Raw genomic sequence first — 19313 nt, forward strand, 5'->3', positions numbered from 1 at the left:
ATAGTCGTCTGCGTCGTCTCTCACTAGCCTTGAAATTATTTCGGTTGCTTCGCGAGGAAGAACGGTCAAAATCTGTTGTGACTAACTCTATAGCGCCAACTCGTTTTCTCGAAGGTTCGTTCAAAAGCAACAAGAAACAATCCCATGTCATCGTTTACCTTGTACGACGGCATGAAATCCCTTATTTTTACTCCTGCTTCACCTGATCGTCTTTCATTTATTGAGATGTTATTTGCCGACTGCATGGCCTGACCAAGCTGAATGTCCAGTTCTTTAAGCTCTAGTTCGTGAGCTCTCTGTTACTTTCTCTCAGCAGCTTGATCAGCTGTCTCTGCTGTTCCCGTTCCTCTCTTTCTGCAGCTTGTTGTTCAGCTTTCTCCTTTCTCAGCCGTTCTTCTACAGCATTTTGTTCAGCTTTCTCAGCTCGTTTCTCCATCTCTTTCGATGCTTCTGAAATTTCGTCCTCAAGAGCCCCGCACTTCTCAATTGCCCAAAAAAGCTGCGGCTTTCTCCGACTTTTACCAACCTCAATTCCCAGCTCTTCACAAATCAATAACAACGCTGGCTTTCTCCATTTGCTTAAATCCATGGACAATACCGAACGAGGACATTGTTACTCAGCTATGACGTGACGAAGATTTCAGCAGGAGCCTGCGCGTACAGAAACTAATTTGCAGGTTTAGAAAACACACGAGCTAAACCTTGGCAAATTCTCACAGAAGGTCAAGCGCTCACCATTCTTCTGAAGCCGGGACGAAGGGTGAAGTATCCCATTGCTGCCTACCAGTTGATATAATCTCGACCGGGTGAGGTGGGCCTTCACCGCAGGAAACAGGAAACGACGACGAAGCCGGGGATAGTGAGGATGAAAAAAAGTAAAAAAGGTTGTATGCACTTTATTGGTACATGCATGTGACTCTCATCTGAGTCTCGAGCGGTCTCTCTAACACCTGGGTCAGCCCTGCCTTAAGTAACCACTGGCGGTCTCGTTGTCGTCGTTGTCTTCTTTCGGAGCCTGCGGAGTTGTAGTGCTTTTCGCCGTCCACCTTTATGTGTCAACTTGTGGAGAGCGGGAGCGGGGGGGGGGGGGGGGGGGGGGCGCCTTGTTGCGTTTTTTGCCCGACACCCTTTTGTGTCAGCTCGGAGAGCGTGTCGTCGATTCGGGGAAGAGGGCAATGCCGTCGACGTGCGGAAGCCTGCCTGAACGCTTTTCAGAACCGACAGGTCGGTCATAACAAGGGTGTCTGTCACACATTCGACTGCACCACTGCATTATGAGTGACACAGAGGCTTTATAAAGCGTAGGTGCACGTAAAACGCAAGTGCCCCTTGGTTGTAGTCCGTGCATCTCATTCGTTCTCGAAAGTGAAGTCTCTCATAATTGTTCTTCTTGTTTTGTTTTGTTTATTTAACTGAATGCCTACACTGCTCTCTGAATTGTACGTTCTTGTGAACAGCTTCAAAAGCAGCACAGATACCGGTCAATGGCTGGTGTGCACATGTGCATGGTGGAGAGTTAACTACCAAATCAGCTTCTCTTGGACTGTGGATCTTCCAGCTAAGGCAGCTGCATCGTTGAAAGTGCTTGCACACACTGGCGGAGTACTTCATTCTACTCGGACACAAGCCGGGCGAACATGCTTCACCGTCCATTGACATATTTTAAACAATATTATATTTTAAAGAGATTTTAAGCAATCCAGTATGTTACCTTACGGTGCACTTTGGTAAGTAAGTGCATCAGGCCTATATCACTAAGGTGGTGATACAAATAAAGAGCCGGACGCTGGAGTAGAGATTTAGTGAAAATCTTACATTGTAGCTATAACCATGATTGGTAAACAATGCAACGACGGGACACAGCGAGTGTGACAGGACAACCCGCTGTCTTGACACCGGGTGAATGAGCCACGACGGAATAAGTGCCGTGTTAGCAGAAAGGTACCATCGTTAGCAGACCCTCCATCCTCACTGAAAAAAAAAAAAAGATCCAGGAATAGGACTACCACTCTTCAGTGCGTTGTCCTTCTTTGGATGTCCTGCCTTTGCGCTGCGTATCACTGCGCATCACCATGTGCCCTCATCAGCCAGGCTTATACCACACGTATGCTTGCAAGCGACCTCTAGCTCGCTCCTACGCGCAGAACCCGCTATCGTCCTCGGCCGGCTGAGCGCCCCCCACTCTGCTCGTCGCTTGGCTCTTCGGCTTCCCGAATAAACGTGAAGACGACGACACGTCACCTTGGCTGCCGTCACGTCGTCCTTACACCTTTCATGTAGTTGTGCAACAAGCGGCCCAAATGCACGCCGTCTTGAAGGCAGCTATCGGTGTTCAAGGATTAGGGTTAGTTGGAAAAGACATGTTTCCACAGCGTCCTCTTCCGCATCGTGACTGACTCACCCGTCAAAACAGCATATTCCACGCGAGGTGAGCCATAAACCAGACGGAAGACAGCACTCGGGGAGTTGTGAAAGAAGGTTGTAAACTCGCGAGCTGAGAACCTACTCTTTCGCCCATAATATGTTCAGTGTGAAAGTGTTTACCTTCTCTGCTCCCACGTGTCTGGCCACGAAGTTGCACAACAGACGCCGCCTCACAGAAACATCGCGGATTCTGGCTGGTTTACTCTATCGTGAATGTCGCTCCGGCTGGTGGGAATATTTATGGACAAAGGCTTACACTGCACGAATTGCTATTCAATCTGACCAATAATGGATCCTCGCATACTAATCATGCGGTTAACAGTGGACCATACTGTATGCAGTGGCGTAGCTAGGTCGTCTGGCACCCGGGGCCCATAGGTCTTCTGTCACCCCCCTCCCCGGGTGTAGCCGGCGGAAAGAGGGGTGTCCTCAGACGTATATGACACCCCCCCCCCCCCCCCTCTCTGGCCCCTGCACCCGGGGCCCCCGGCCCCCCGGCCCCCCCTGTTGCTACGCCACTGACTGTATGCAACTCCACGTCGTTTACGTGGCGCCAATTTATTCAACTGCAGTTCAGCTTTTGTGCGGTCTTTGGCTGACCCGTTCAAATATGGGCTCGTAGGACATTTCATTAGCCTATTAACCAAACAGTCCACCTAACAGCACTAGTTAGAATTCGGCGTACTCTTTGCACTCGTGCGTCAGATGAATCGCTGTATGGCGAAAGACTGCGGTGTGTTCTGCTTTAACCTAACTAGTAGCTAAGAAAGAATCATGCGGCTTCCAGACACTTAGGGAATCAATGTAATCGAAGCTTTCTGTGCTGTTTGCGTTGATTGACAATAATTGGCGGTAATGTTGAACGGAAATGTTTAAGCTCTTCAGCGTTTAGTTCAGTATATACGAGAGTGTTGAGGTGATGTCAAGTGTTAGCTTGAGCGCACCACCTACGTTTCTCTGCGTAGTACAAAGAATACACAGCGAGACGCGTTTCAGTGAGGCGTTGTAGTGCGCCATTGTTCATAGCCTGCGAGAATGTTCGCTCTATCAGTGCCTCACGGCGCATCGTATTGGTGCAGAAGTGTTAAAATTTAATTATGTTGCGGGGCTTTACGTGCCAAAGCCACAATTTGATTATGAGGCACGCTGTAATGGGTGTTGTGAATTAATTTTGAATACCTTTAACATGCACTTAAATCCAAATACACGAGCGTTTTTCTTTTCGTTTCCCTCCAGTCGAAATGCAGCCACCGCGGTCATGATTTAACCCGTGATCTTGAGCAACGCCACTGCCACAAAGCTATCGTGACTGCAACAGAAGTGTTGATTTGCTGGCCGCCTGCTTGCGTAGCGCTGTCTTGATGCTGCTGTGCTCTAAAGCTGCTTTGCATCTGAGCGCCCTGCGCCTGTTGTTCTCTGGCCAAAGTTCCACGGTGTTTATTTTTCAGAAATAGCAGAAATGCATCGTACCATACCTTGTATTTACATTTATCCAGTTTGTCCGCAACTCTTGCCATGTCTGGTAGTAACATTTCGCTGATTCAAGAGACCCCCAAAGAAGACACGCGTTTTTACGGCGCGTTTTCCTTCTTTTGTGCTTCTAGGTGGTGTTGGCTCTAAGCATTTTCTGCCTCCTCTCCCTACCTCCTCTCTCTATCTCCTTTCTACCATTATATTTTCTACCCTTTTGGGCGGTTGCGCGTGAGTGCAAAGGCAAGCACTGCAGCTTCTGCAATGCTTTTACGGGGGCTCATGCATAATTGGTACCGTCCAGGAGCTATTGTGAGACGCCCCAGTGAGCTCAAGAGGGAATTGTGACAATGCCGTGCAAACGTTGCTTGTACCCGTCTCATGTGCTCGTAGACGATGATAATGTTTACCAGCATGCGCTTTGAAATGGGGCGGTGAGAAATAGTCACCTAGCCTGCTTGATTTAATCAGATTTTACTACATCTATCATCATCTATCCTTTTGCCTGTTTGAACCCGATCGTATCTTTCATGTTTAAAACCTCTGCCACTACCTGGTAACTTAAACTGCGCTAGGGACGAGACACCGAAGTAGAAGAAGACAGGATGAACGCAGACTAACAACTGGTTTACTTAAACCACACTATGTTGCCTTTTCGAACAATGCGCATGCGCAAGCCCAATCATAACCGCCTGACCATAGAACACTCCTTCGCCAAGCCAATATCTACACAAAAAAATTAAGCTCTTAAGTGAAAAGATACACTGATAGTTCGCTGACGCCCTTATCTGGGCCGTGTCTTGCTATCAAGGAGGCTTCCAAGATGGCGGCCCCATCGCTGGTCTATGCGACACAACTCGATTTCAATTGCGAGGTTCGTTCACCGACAGCACGCATAAATATCTGATATTCCTGTTTCTGGCACCCTCACGTCTTCACATACTAAGACGCCGTCATCAAAAATCTACTGAAAACTGAAATTTATCTGCACCGGCAAGCCGAACTAGAAGTCATCGTCCTCAGTAAAAGCCTCCTTTTATGCCCCCTGCAGGACAAAGGACCCAGCGATCTCCAATTACGCCTGTCTTGCGCTTGCTGATTGGAACTTTCGCATGAAAATTTCCCAAATGCATCACCGCACGTAATTATCTGCCGTTCTCGAAGGCGCTTCGCTTGCCTTGGCACCAATTCTGTAACTCTAATGGTCCATCGGTTATCTGTCCTACACATTGCATGGCCTGCCCAGCTTTATTTTTTTTCTTAATGTCAACTAGAATATCGGCTATTTCCGTTTGCTCTCTGATCTACACACCTTTTTTTCTGTCTGGTAAACATAATATTTTTCATTTCATCGCTCTTTGCGTGATCCTTAGTTTGTTCTCGATCTTCATTGTTAACTTCCAAGTTCCTGTCCCATATATAAACACCGGTAGAATACAATGATTGTACATATTTCTTTTCAACGTCAGTGGTAAACTCCCAGTCAGGATTTGGGAATGTCTGCCGAATGCATTGTAAGCCATTCTTATTCTTCTGTGAATTACCTTCTCATGATGAGAGTCCCCTGTGATTGTACCACCTACAAATTCAATTGCGATGAAACTTGCATCGCAACAATTCCAGCATTTTATAAACTCTTCTTGATGTCTGCTATCAGAAGGAGTCTACGCACCTACAGCGTTCTTCCTCTTATATTATAGCTGTATGCCACTGCCTGAACGATGACAGGCTTCATCCTGCAATGCTGTGCATGTATAATCGTCTGACAAAGTACACATTTGCATATACTTCGCTTTGTAATTGCTCCTGTGCGCTTAAAAATAATCAAATGATTATCTTTACTTTGTCGCGTTTAGCCGTGCCGGCGCTTCACTTATTCATGTAGTCAGCGAACACTTTGAACTGATCCTTTTGCTTGAAATGAATACGTTTGGACACTTGTATAAACTTGTACCAGAGTTTCTAACCTAATTTAGAACAGGCCGTATAGTCGTACACACCGCCTAGCGTGAGATGTAAGGAAAACAAAAACAATAGGCGGTAAACACAATGCGAGAGGGACAGCGTGTGGGAAACAGGGCGAAATTTGGGAGAGGTTAGGCTAGCGACAGGCTTGGCACGCTACTCCAAATAATACGATGAGGGATGAAGGCGCGGTAGTGAGAGAAAAAAGTAAATTTGGAGGATCCTCAAGCGTCATCTTTAAAAAGTGGAATGTAAGAGCATTCAAAGATCCCTGACTAATTCTCACGCTTCCCGGCGACATGCAGCTTATGTAACCATACCGTTTGCTGGGAAACGCTGGCGGCGAACGCTATGCAAGAAGGCGAGCTTTCTGGTAGAAACGCGGCCTCTTGCGTGGGCCGATCCTGGAGGTAGTGCACAGTCACGCAAAAATATCCTATCATTTTCAAGTTTCTTTTAGTCTTTCGCAGTTTTGATATTTCAGTCCGATGATTTAATATAAAAGACATGCGCTGCCGGTGTTTTGCTTCATCACATTTGTTTGTGGGCTATGTAATTCTCAAAATTCCTAGGGATAACTTTGTCAAGAATGTATGACAAGGTATGAGCAACTTTCGTGATATAATGGTGTGGTAACATCCCCCCCATATACCGCATGTCATACAGCAAGGCGTGGCATAAACATATGCCTAAATATACAAGGAAACTTTCGCTCACGGGGAGGCCGGCGTTTCTGCGACAAGGGGCCCTTAACGCTAGCGCGTTAAAACGCGCACGCACGCACGCACGCCCACACGTACACACACACACACACACACACACACGCACACGCGCGCGCGTGCTCGCCCGCACTAGCACGTATATCCACAAGTTAATTATTTACAGAGTCGCATTGAGGCCATAATTACACAGAGTTGCTATAACTTCCTCCGTTGGGCGCTATTATAAGCCAGGGCACTGCCAAGCTGCGAGAACTTCCCGCACCTTAAGTCGGAAGTCGTGTCGCGAGTTGAAAGCGTTCCTCAAGACAGCCCATGAAGTCGCAAAGCGTCTGCAAACACACAAGACGCGGTCAGTATGCAGGAACACACACAAGCACCATCGGGGCATCACCGCCTAACGCATTTGCTATTAACGACATACCGGTAAGCACGAAGGCGGGGAAGTAAGTAAGAACAAAATATACGCCACCGAAGAACTGTCATGTATATAAGCATCAAATCTGACATTATTCGAAAGCTTCCCGGTGATATGACCAGACTTGTAAAGGCTGTTCTCACTTTCAAGACACTGCTTAGCTGAGCAACGGATTGTTTCGCACTCAGGAGTGAAGCACACTTTGCAGGTACGAATAACGAAACAAGAAATACAAAGGGGACCCTCTGTGTCGTCTCGTTTCTCTGCACACTGCTTTCCGTCGAGTCGCATCTCCTTGGCATCCTTGTTTTCTTTTTATGCACAGCCCACAGGTGACTCTTGAAGAAGGGCGGGGAGGGGTCAGGGTGTGCGCCGCTATCAACTGTTTATATGGCATCCTGCGGTGCGCTAATGACGCCGCGCCGTTGGCGGCATTTTGGCAAGCTCTTTACCTTCTCGCTGGCGGGTCGAGCGATAGCGACTGACCACAGGCGCGCACCAACACCTGTCCCTTGGTCCATCGCGCCGGCCTTGCTCCGTTACCCTCCCCCCTCTTTCGAGGCGCGGACTCCTTGTCGCGCGCCGGGAGGATGTGGCCAATTCGGTTGCTCGTGCGACTCGGTCGTTAGTTCTGTCAGCGACCTTCGTTCGTCTGGGACGTCCCAGACACTACCTCGGCTCCATAGGCGTCGAGTGAGGAACCATCGAGAGCACCCATCGACCCCGAAAATAAAGAAGCTGCCAGGAGCAGTCGTCAATCTCAAGGTATGCCCATGCTTTTATTTGTACTTTTTTGTTTCGTATTGCTTTTTTAACATTATCAACCGGCGTCGTTGGTTCATGTTAGATTTGCTGATTGATTCGTGTGGTTTAACGTCCCAAAGCAACTCTGGTGCTATATGAGGCAGGCAGTAGTGTAAGGCTCCGGATTAATTTTGGCCCCCTGGGTTTCCTTAACTGAGCACCTAAATTTAAGTACAAGAGTGTTCTTCAATTTCACCCCCATTGATACGCGGCCAGGAATTGAATCCATTACCTCGTCCACAGCACCAGAGCGCTATAGCCACTGGAATCACCCTACCGAGCTAGTTGTACAGAAAACACGATGCTAAATGTCACTTCGTTTACCCTTAAGATCATATCCACTGAAACTGTTGAAGCAGCTCTGAATCACTCGTGGTCACTCGAGCAGCTCGAACTGCGCTTGTCAACATGAGAAAACTCTTTCTTTTTTTGCGTGTGTGCGTGTGTGGTACCTGGCAAACTATTAAACTCATCAGATTTCATTCTGTCACACGATTTTGATTACTCCGACAAATTGACTGCCCCGTAAAAGCAAAAAAAAAAAAAAGATATCTCAATCTTGCTGTTGAGAGCTCGCGGCAGCTAACTGGTCTTTGCATTATGTTCTACACCTATATAAAAACTCACACTTCAATGCTGTGCGCTGAACGCAATAGTGAAAGAAATGTTTCTCTTAGCAGATGTCCCAATATACAACTCTTCTTAGCAAGGCCACTCCTATATCGAAGTTCTGGCACTGCCATCAACAGTTTTATGTACGCACAGGGCAGTTGCATTTTTACAGGCTGTCATTTTACCGCGTTGACTGGCACCCTGTGGGAATCTGTTTCTGTGGGTGACCACAAGCACACAATACACCTGCAGTGGTAGAATGTTATTTACAATATTCTCAGAAAATGGCAAGGAACAATACACTGCGGTGTGCAAGAATGCATTTCTGTGAAAATAACGCACAGTGCTGTGTAACATTATAGCACATCAGTGGTACATAACACAGACTAAAACTCACTGACGACAACATCACCGAGTGCACATTGTGGTCGTCTACATCGCGCTGAAGTTTTGCACTCAAATCGCATAAGAGCAGGACGCTAATTAACTTGCGCAACATTATCGCACGTCTCAGAATTCCTGCAGAATGCACAAGCATTAAACTCTCACCATCTTAATTTTGACAATTGCAAACGGGCCCTTCTAGAAAATTAAAGTGTCAGTTGATCCCATACGCATCTTCACATAGCCCTTAAAGGCAGGAACGATGGGCTCCCGAGATGAAAAGAAAACAGAGCTGATTTATATTCATTGTATCACTTCAAGCAAATGCCGTCTCAAATGTCTGCTATGTCAAACCAGCACTTTCACCAGAGGTCCTCGCCTTCAGTCTCCACGTGTCAAGCCTACCGGATTAGTATGCAAGCTGGTTACGGTGTATCTCGCAATCGCGTTTCTCTTACGGCTCGTATAAGTCCACGTACCACTATAGCGTCCTGTCCAACTCAAACGAATGTCCTTTCTACAAAGGATGCCCATAAACTACAAGACGTTGGTTTGTAGTCATGAAGCGCAACTCGTCAGCGTTAACGAGATATATTGAAGTGACCCGCTGGGGTACCCGAGGGGCTACGGTGTTGCACTGCTGAGCTTGAGGTCGTGGGTTTGATCCCGGCCACGGCGACCACATTCCGATGGTGGCGGAATACGAATATGCTCACGTAGCGTGCATTAGGTTCACGCTACAGAATTAGTAAAGGCAAGGCGCAGAAGACCAGGACTCAAAACGAACACAAACGACAGGACCGGCGCCTTGCGTTTACTAATTCAAGCATGAGCCAACTAGCCGAAGCAAGAGTTTAACTTGACGCTAAAGAACCCAAGGTGGTAAAAATTAACCCGGAATCCCCCCCCCCCCCCCCGAGGCATATTTATTGTCCTACGGTTTGGTGGCATTGGCACGTGAAACGCCTGAATTTAGTTTATAAATAAATAAATAAATATATATATATATATATATATATATATATATATATATATATATATATATATATATATATATATACCGAACTCGCACGTCCTAATGTAAGCGCTGAACCTGCAGGCCTTGCTTCGATATAGTGAAGTTGAAACGTTGGTCGAACACCGCTAGTTCCAACATCGCGATGTCAAATGATCTCCACAGAGCCTTATGCTTCAAATATGCTTCAAAAGAAGATATCGATGTGAAAAAGGTCGTGTTGGATAGTATTTCATCATGACATGTTACATGGTTCATTTCGATACCGTTTACAGTGCTGCTGAGGCTTTCCAATGCTCAGTTAAAAAGTTTTGTTCGATACTTTACTACCAACTAAGCTTAGAATCGTGAAACTAGATAGAGAGAACCGGTGCATCAAAGCACGAAGGTTTCAGTGGTTCTTGAACGAGACGTCTGTAACAATAGATGCACGGTACATGTTTCGTTCCTAAAGAATAACAGTTGTTGAGATACATTTACATTCTACTCCCGACCACACTGTCTCGTCCTCTCAGTATAAAGTTTGGCACAAATCTTTCTGACAAAGACTATTGCCATCTAAAGAAAGGTTGGTGGACGAAGCCTATGCTGAGCACCTATCATGAACTCTCGGAATGAAAAAAAAAATCCAGCAGTTGGCGAATCTGCAGGCTGTCTTCACTTTGCTGTTCCTCACGCACACCTACTAAACTAGAACATTAATCCTCCTGAAGCTATATCGGACAACTCGCTACACAAGGCAAAGCAAAACTGCAGAAACGTCAAGATGCCCAAATGTCTCAGACAAAAAGAAAGACACCGCATATACTGCTAGAAAATTCTATTGTACTGAATATACAAGCCTAACATGCTGTTTTGATTAAGAACCTGGGCATGTGCCGCATAGATTTGGTATAAGGCCCAATAGAAATTACTATCTACTGTATAGGCGTTCAATAACGCCAGAAGTTCTACGCAGAATGAGACATGTTATCTCGTTACCCTCATTGCTTTGTCTCAGTGATCGCAGAAAAAATGACGCAATACAACATTATTTACGTAACATATAACCGTCGCTATGCTGAGCATATTCAAGGGGCCAGTGATTAATGTTGTATTTTTTCTAACTGCACACGTCCCATACGACGAACACAGAAGCCGACCAGAAGCCAACAGAAATGCAATGTGTCACGACGCAGCTGTTATGGAAAGGGTTCCTCAGTACAGTGTAGTAACATGTTATGGGTACAATGATTTGCATACCAACGTGTTTGCACGCAATCGTGCATGCATACTTTCTGACGGCACGGTTTCTTCTAACGGCACGTGTGCCTATGTCAAAGTTGCAGCGCCGGTGTCCTCGCAACCTTTTGTCCTCGTAAGCTCGGAACCCCGTGTACGAAAACCTGATAAGGTTGTCCGGATGCTGTCAATGAAGGAGATGGTCCCGCTTGTCGCACACGTGACAAGCGATCTTCTTGCGACAGCGTGAAGTTGCGAATGGCGTTGCAGCCATAACACTCGCTTTCGCAAACACAAGTGCCACTTGCGCTGCCGCTTTCCTCACTTGCGAAACGTTGCCTTTTTCGAAGGCGCAACTTCAAGCACCGTTGACGCCAAAGGACCTTCGTCACACGCGCCAAGCCTAACGCGGTCACTACACGAGGTATAGCAGGACCATAACCAAACGCTATTAAACGAGGCGCGATCAGATATGTCGCTCGTATTTCTTTCATGGACGCCGCGCAGTGTCGGAGCGCTACTATGCTGCGGCGAGCGAGACGCAACGTCAATCAACCATGTCACTGAACTCAATGGTGCAAGACATATCAGTTAGGGGAATGGGCATTGCGAAAGGCAAGCGATTGAGGCAATGCAGTCGCAACGCTTCTTGGGTCACGTGAACTGCAGTTAAAAAAACAAAATAGAAGGAGGTACATGGCTGCTTTCTGTTCTCTTTAACACAAGCAATTTCCTGCTATTTAAAAGGGAACTATAATAGCTTAAGTTTGTAAAGAAGTGTATCGTCTGATCCAGGAAGAAGCGTCCACACAGAGAAAATCTTTGTATGGCATTGCAAGTTTAGACGATGAAACACCTAATTAAAATTTTATTGACTTATTGAATTATTGGTTTGTCTTAGCTTCGCGGAACAGAGTTTCAAACGCTAGCTGGTGTCTAACTTGGTTGTGATTTTCCTGCCTACAGGATCCTTTATGTCCCCTTAATGTCGGCTGTAATCGTGCCACTTGACGCTTTTACGAAGAAGGATACAGTTCACGGTCTAATCTCCCAACGGCTTCCTATAGAGCGCCCCCCTTCCCCTCCATCACCCGTCTTCATACAATTCCCTTTCAAAGTAAAAAGCTGACGAAGAAGCTGCTCCTCGGGCTCGTGCTATCTTTTAAGCTGCTTCAGAGCGTCGGAAAAAGATTACGTACGGCTTCCCATAAGAAATACACTAGTCGAAGAGGTAGATATTATTTGCACAACATGATTCGCAATGTACAGCCATGCAAATCGCGAAGTTGCGCAAAAGAATTTTTTTCCCTTTCATTGCTTCAGGTAACTTACCGCGACTGCTGAATTAAAGGCAGACAAAGCACAAGGTATTGTCCATTATTAAGGACCTCGAGATCGCCAATAATAATTAAACACAAATCTCCCAAATATAACACAAGATATATAAGCATTCAACGTATTAATTTCCATCAAAAAGTTACGATTAAGTATTTCAGGACAGAAGTGCCTGAAACGCCAACGCATTATGTGGCACATTCAGTGATCAGTTAATTACAGATCAGGGACAGAATTCACAAATCTTTTTGTTAGTAAATGCTCTTTGCCATTGGCCGGCCGCATTCGCTGATGATATGTCCAGTGTCAAGACTGACGAGTTTTTTTCTTCAGAAGAATTCCAGCGTAAGAGCTTCTAATGTGTACGGGCCCAGAGGCCCAATTCACAAAGCTTTTTTGTTCGTATAAGTGTTCTTTTCATTGGCAAGTCGCCTCCGGTAATAATATGTCCACTATCAGCATTGGCTGCAATTTTCTCTTACGCAGAAATGTATCGTAAGACGGATGTCTACCAATCATAATCTAGAAAGGATCATTGGCGAAAGCAGGCGGCCGATGGTACACAGTGCTTACGAAGTTGTGCGTTTGTGAATTCGGCTCCAGTTCTACGCAATCGCGCATGGCGGAGGAAGAATCGTGAACAGAAAAATGTGTCAATAATCCGAGTGTAGCCGAGGCGACAGTAGCCGACAGCTGAGGACGTATTCTGGGACGATCGCTTTCGGCGATACTATCGCCTCAACCATCAGGCGCACGTTGATTGGCTATTGAGCAAAACCGGATGAGCTGATTGGCTGGTTGAACATTAATTAGGTCAGGCGAAGGCGATAGTATCGCCGAAAGTGATCATGCGAGAATACATCCCCTAGTAGTTGAAGCTTCGTAGTTTTTTCGGCTGTTGTCGGTCACGTGGATCACATATTTTCCATTCAGTGCTAAAGTCAGATAACTAGAAACTAGAGCTAGTCTCAGGATTACAACGTAAATTGACATGGCTCGAGCACTGATACGAGCATATTGTCACGTGGTGGTGACGTAGAAGAACACAGTAGCAATACTGTGAACGAGAAAACTAACTTTTATTGGGCGAACTTGTGCCCACAAAACAGGCTACACTTATAGCACAACGAAAGCGGCGAACACAGTCGGCGATCGTCGGAAAATCTGCCCAGCGGGTCAAGCGCGTCGGCTTTTATACAGCAGTCGTCGAATGTTCCAGACTAATCGCTGGGACCCGCGCGTATTCCACAATGTTCTACGCCATTCGCGTCAGGCGATGAAATCAGATAACATAAGGTTCGGCGACAACAGACAGCCGGGTAGAATCATCGATAACTTTCCAGAAACGTCGGATACATGCAGGCGCGTCCGTCGCTGTGCGATTACAGTTGTTAAGCGGCGAAACGTGGTCGCCCGATAAAGATAAGTACACGTGTCAATATCCTGCAATTTCACAATTTGTCATTCAAAACGACATAGAGTGGACTCGAAAACGAACTCGAGGGGACCATGAACATATTTTCGTTTTGTCAGAAGCTAACATTAACAGAAATGAGCCATTCAAATTAATTTCGTCGTTCCAGGGCGTCGATCACAGAAGCGTGGTGAAGGGAATAGCAAAAGGGCAGATGTAAAAGAAAGAAAGAAATTGACTGCTTGGGAACAATAGAAAGTATCCCTTTGCGCACTCCTATCTTGTTATAGCCCTTCTATAAACCTTCCCTGCTTTCGCTGCCCAAATTGTTTGAGTGTCACAAAAGCTGATATGTCACAGAACTCTAGTGTTTTCCATAATATGGAAACAAATTATATAATGTAATCTAGTCACCATCAGCTTTATCACATGTGCACGTACTGTTCGGCGATTCATTCTTTTTTCACTCATCTCGTAGTCCGCCTTCCCACGTGCCCCTGCACTCGCAAACGTTATACGAGGCTCCAAAAGGTACGCAAAGCTAAATGATGCGCGGAGTCCATGGCCTCTAAGATTAACACGATGCCGATTTCTGAAGCCATGGCAGCGTCGCAGGAGTAGCGCGCGCGCACGAGTTTCAAGTTCAGGCACGATGAGCTCCAGCATTTTTTCTATTCTTTTTCTAAGAGAATAGCTTTCGCACCCGTTTGCACAGTCAGTGATTGGCGGTCGGTGGTCATAGCACGGCGGTCGGATTTTCATCCCCCGATTCAAAGGCGCCGATGCTCAGGGCAGCTAGCTGCCCTCGAGCAACCGATCTTCACAGGTCATTCGTCGCCGAACGCCTGGTAGTAAAAGCTTTTTGAGACGCACGTACCTTCGCGCGAGCGGGTTTTGGGTGGTTTACATTCTGTGCTGGAGCGCTCGAGAAGGACAGCGCCCTCCTTCTCTCCCACCGCCCCCTACCGCTGTGGCGGCAGCAGGAAAGGAGGATGGCAGTAGGCTTCCACGCGGGCTCTCGCGCCGCTGGAGAAAAGGCACACACATCACGAGTCGGCTTGCATTCGTACAGCCACCTACACTGCACCGCTACGCATCTGCTGGTTAATGACTGTTTTCTACCGAATTGCGCAACAACAAGAAACGCATCCTAAATATTCTCGCCGCAGCAAATGCGCGTCTTCAAGTGCGTCATTCGTTTGATAAAGCGAATAGCCTTGTAAAAGCGTTCGGGTATACTCGCTTACATTGAAATTTATTGTCGATGATTGCAGCACAATTAATACTATTTTTTTTTTTTTGACCACGCGGTTTGCAATACGGCACATTGTGTTTAAATAAATGCGTGCACTCCTTCTGCGGAAAGAGGCCGCACAAGTGGCCTGCGCAACTTAGCGTCCACGATTAACTGTTCGTAATCTATAGGCTGGTCTATTGGTATCCCGGCTACTCTAAGCACTTTCTCTTTTGGGGTCTTTGCCCCTGCACCCAGCCCCAGCAGATAGCGGGCATATATTGCATGCAGTCGTTAATTCGTGCTATTCATGCATCCTTTTTTAGTGCACGCGTTTCTTTTTTTTCAGGTTTATCACAAACACACTGTTAGATACGTGCACCTGGCTACAGAAGTTTCTGAATAACAGAACCCATTAAAGATTACACTGATAAATTTGTTGCAGTCAACGCCTACACGCGAGAATGACAATGCGAACCGTAAGCTTCCTGAAATAAAGCAGGGCGCCCGTGAATTCCAGCGTAGGTGCCGAATATACGAGAATATGCCAAATTTGCCTGACTTCCTTGTTCCGAAAACTGAGCCCAGTGCAAAACAGAGTGCAGAAGATAGTGCAGAAAACAGCGCAGTAAACAGTGCAAAACAGCGCAGAACAGCATGCAACACATTTTGGCGCTGAAGTGCCTAAGAAATTTTCACACCTTCTCAAAATCTACGCTTTGTGGTTGTTTCAGTTGATCGAGAACTCATGTCGGACTTCACGGCAAGTCATCCGAAAACATCTTCACTGGTGGCTACTGCGTGAACAAAGTGTGGACGGACTGGCGGTTCGAACACCACTGCCATTTGGTCAAAGTTAAAAGAAGAACAAATTGTGTCCAGGCTAATCGCTACGCAACCGTGAGTCTGGTGGGAATGGTAGTGGATCGTCTGCTGCTTTGTGGCATCAGAGTAACGTGGAACATTGAGTTGCTTACACTGAAAACGAAGCTGCGAACACTTGTATCCTGACTGCGAAAAAAGAAACAGATAAGAGAACGGAAAGCGATTGCGTTGACAACCCTGCCGAAACCCACACAGTGAAAGTCTGGAGCCTGTGACTGGAGAGGCGCCCGCCTTTGAAGACGCACAATAACAGGCGAAGTCGCAAAGGACAAAACGCAGGAAGTAAGGGGAAGTGACACTTAATTAACAGAGTCACGAAAACGCGGGCATTAAGACAAGCGAAGGCGGTAGATTCGCTCGGCTACTTACACAATTGAGATAAACAAAAGCTCCGGGAGCACGAGTGACTCGAGATACGTGGGCGGCTCGGCGCTAATGTATGCAGAAGGAATTGCCGAGCAACGGCAATAGACCAAGACACTCCTCCCTGAGATAGTGGCACTTAAGGCGATATCTAGGCATAAGATCCCGCGCAGACAGAAGGCAGCCGAGAGATTACAACAAAACAACCGAGACAGTAAGCAAGGAGTTGCAGAACGGGACAGTGAAAGGGCAAGGCCGGCCGCGTATAACAAGATATAGGGAAAAGGATAAGGGAAGCCAGCGAGACGACACCCGAATGCGCCAGATCATAAGGGAAGTACGGCTGGAGCACCCAACTGCAAGCTCTTCTTAGTTGGAAAGAACAGCGAAAGGAGCTGCAGAGATTACTGAATAGTCACTAAATCACGCGCGGGCTAGGCTGAATCGGAATAGCAGTAGTGAAGTCGTCGTCGTAACTTAAGGCTGGTCGGCGCGTATGCAGACCGAGTGAAAACGGAGGCGAAGCTCTACGAGCAAAGCATTCCAAAGAACGCGCTCATTGTGAACTTGAGGGCCGGAGGGGGTAAAAAGAATCAGTTTTGGAGTGACAGACGGCGAGAGCACATAGACAGAGTGTGAGACAGGGTCTGCTTACACAACAGCCTCCTTAAGGCAAGGCGTTTGCTAAAGAACGCAACAAAACTCTCACCACAAGTGAACTGCAAGATGGCGGCCGCTCACTTTGCCGTGCTGGACTACGTCGTGCTCGTCGTTTTCCTGGTGCTGTCCGCCGGCATCGGCGTGTTCTTCGCATGGCGCGACCGCCGGGCAAAGTCCAACAAACACTTCCTCACTGGAAACAGGGAGCTCAGCTGGCTGCCGGTGTCCATGTCGATGATGGCCAGCTTCCTCTCTTCCATCGCTATCCTCGGACTTCCGTCGGAAGTGTTTCTGCGCGGTTCGACCATCTGGACTGGTGCTATATCTTCCAGCCTGGCTGTCCTCGTGGCGGCTTTCGTGTTCCTGCCCATGTACTACAAAATGGATATCACCAGCATCAACGAGGTGAGTAAACGTTGTCACTCTGTTCATGTTTTAACGATGAGTATCGCCTCTTAGTCGGATGGGGCCAAGTGCAGCGAAATAGTACTTCGGCAATTTTTTTTATGAAAGGGTAGTCTCACTGATGCTATATTGGCAAAGCCGCAGAACTGGCAATACGGCAAGTTTTTTTTTTGTTGTTGTTGTTGTTAGCAGCCTTTACACATCACGTAAGCCAATGACGCGTGCACCTGGTGGTTGTCGGCGTAAGTCCCAGCACACCGCCTCAAAGTTATTTCCTGCGCGCCGCGTGCCACCGCAGAAACCGCCTTGTCTTGGAGGCCTTGCCGAGGAGTCACGCACTCTAGTCATGCGTCACTTCCGGCGAGCGTAATGGTGGCGTTTTCTTTTTCCCAGTTCCGGTATCAAAAGCGACTGTTCTTGCGAGCTGTTCAAGACGCTCCCGCTCGTATTTCTAACATGAAATTTTGCACTGAGGCTTCTCTACGTCTACACCGTAGAATTTTTACGCTGTCCAAAATTTCGTTGAAGCTAACCTTGACAGATAGAGAATAATTGTGATAGTGGAGGTGACGGAACACTGTCTTCTTCAGTTGTTAACACGTGTGATTCGATATGACTTCGATATGATATTTGGTGGAAGGAAGGAACGAAAAAGTGGAGAATGAAAGGCAGGGAGGTTAACCAGTTTAGCTCAACCGATTTGCTACCCTACACATGGGAGCGGGATGGGGGGATGAAGGATGGGGAGGAAAGAGAGAGAGAGCACACAGCACAGCACACACATCGTCAGTTACAGTCCGTCACTCTTGCGTGGTACGTGACATCACTGTCACAGCCGCTTGTCCAAGCGCGTCTCTTTCAAAAATTTCAAAACCGAAGTAGTCTCTTCGTCGCCTTCAGCTGCGATGTCTTCTGTCGGCGACATGTGAAAATCGTTTCAACTGACAATGGTCTATTGTCAAGGTGCGCTAGAACGGACGCCAGGGACTGTCTCTGAACATTATATTCAGGACAGTCGCACATAATGTGTTCTAGCATGAGTGGCCACAGCACTCTACATAGCCAGAGACATAGTCATGGTGGCACAATTAAACGAGACCACGCTCCACCAGCTAACAATCCACAGACGCCGCAATCGGAACGTCGCAGTGGTCAGCACACTCTGGACGAAGAACTAGCGACAAGACTTCAGCAGATCAAGTCTATATGCCTGGAAAACAAGCAGTACGAGGTTCAGGGCTATGTGGCTGCTCCGGATGCCTCCTGCAAAGGAGCCATCCCCAGCATAGAAAAGAACACCACGCCGACAACGCTGATGACGAACATCCGATCCCCGATGGCTCAGGTCTGGCATGCAAGAATGATTGGAGATTCAGTGACGGCCATCATCGCGTTCTCTGGCGTTCGGGTTTCCCGGTACACCTACTATTACGGAGCACAATACCGGTGCTACATTCATAAACCCCGGCAGCAGCTGTGCTGCGTGTGCCTCTCGACGGGTCATCGAGCGGATGTTTGCCCAACCCCGGATAAACCCCTGTGTACTGCGTGCGGAAATTCCACCCCCTCCGAAGGATATGATTGCGCGATTAAATGTTTCCATTGTGGCGGAGAGCACCCCGCCACTGGCTCCCGATGTCCAGTGAGGCAACGAAAACACTTTAACAAGAGGCACGTGTTCCGAGAGCAGCAGAAAATGGCGGAGCAACAACTCCAGTACGACAAGAAGTCCAGCAAGGTGACGATATTCAACGTTGCGGCACCTACCACTACTGGTGCAACACGTGGTCGTCCCCGCAACTGATTCCGGGGACACAGCCAGTCCCAAAGTCACAGTAGATCCAGGGGCCGCAGACCGTCCAAGGACCAGAAGCAACCATGTGGTCGAAGCCGATCTGGGAGCCGCATCCAGACGCAGCAGAAACAGCTACCGAAAGGACTTCATGCCACGTGGACGAAAACGCCCGACCAGCACACCAGGAAAG

General features: G+C 47.4%; 1 protein-coding gene across 1 annotated transcript in view; it reads left to right on the top strand.

Annotated features, from left to right (window-relative positions):
• The first annotated feature begins 7605 nt into the window (after window positions 1–7605).
• The window catches only part of LOC126522482 (sodium-coupled monocarboxylate transporter 1-like), a 71176-nt gene continuing 59468 nt past the window's right edge, over window positions 7606–19313 (top strand). The window contains exons 1-2 of the mRNA XM_050171232.3: window positions 7606–7761; window positions 15750–17328. Coding sequence (XP_050027189.2) covers window positions 16990–17328 — 339 coding nt within the window. The 5' untranslated portion in view covers window positions 7606–7761; window positions 15750–16989. The remainder of the gene's footprint in view (window positions 7762–15749; window positions 17329–19313) is intronic.

The sequence above is a fragment of the Dermacentor andersoni genome, chromosome 6, assembly GCF_023375885.2.
Source record: "Dermacentor andersoni chromosome 6, qqDerAnde1_hic_scaffold, whole genome shotgun sequence".
NCBI classification, from domain to species: Eukaryota; Metazoa; Arthropoda; class Arachnida; order Ixodida; family Ixodidae; genus Dermacentor; species Dermacentor andersoni.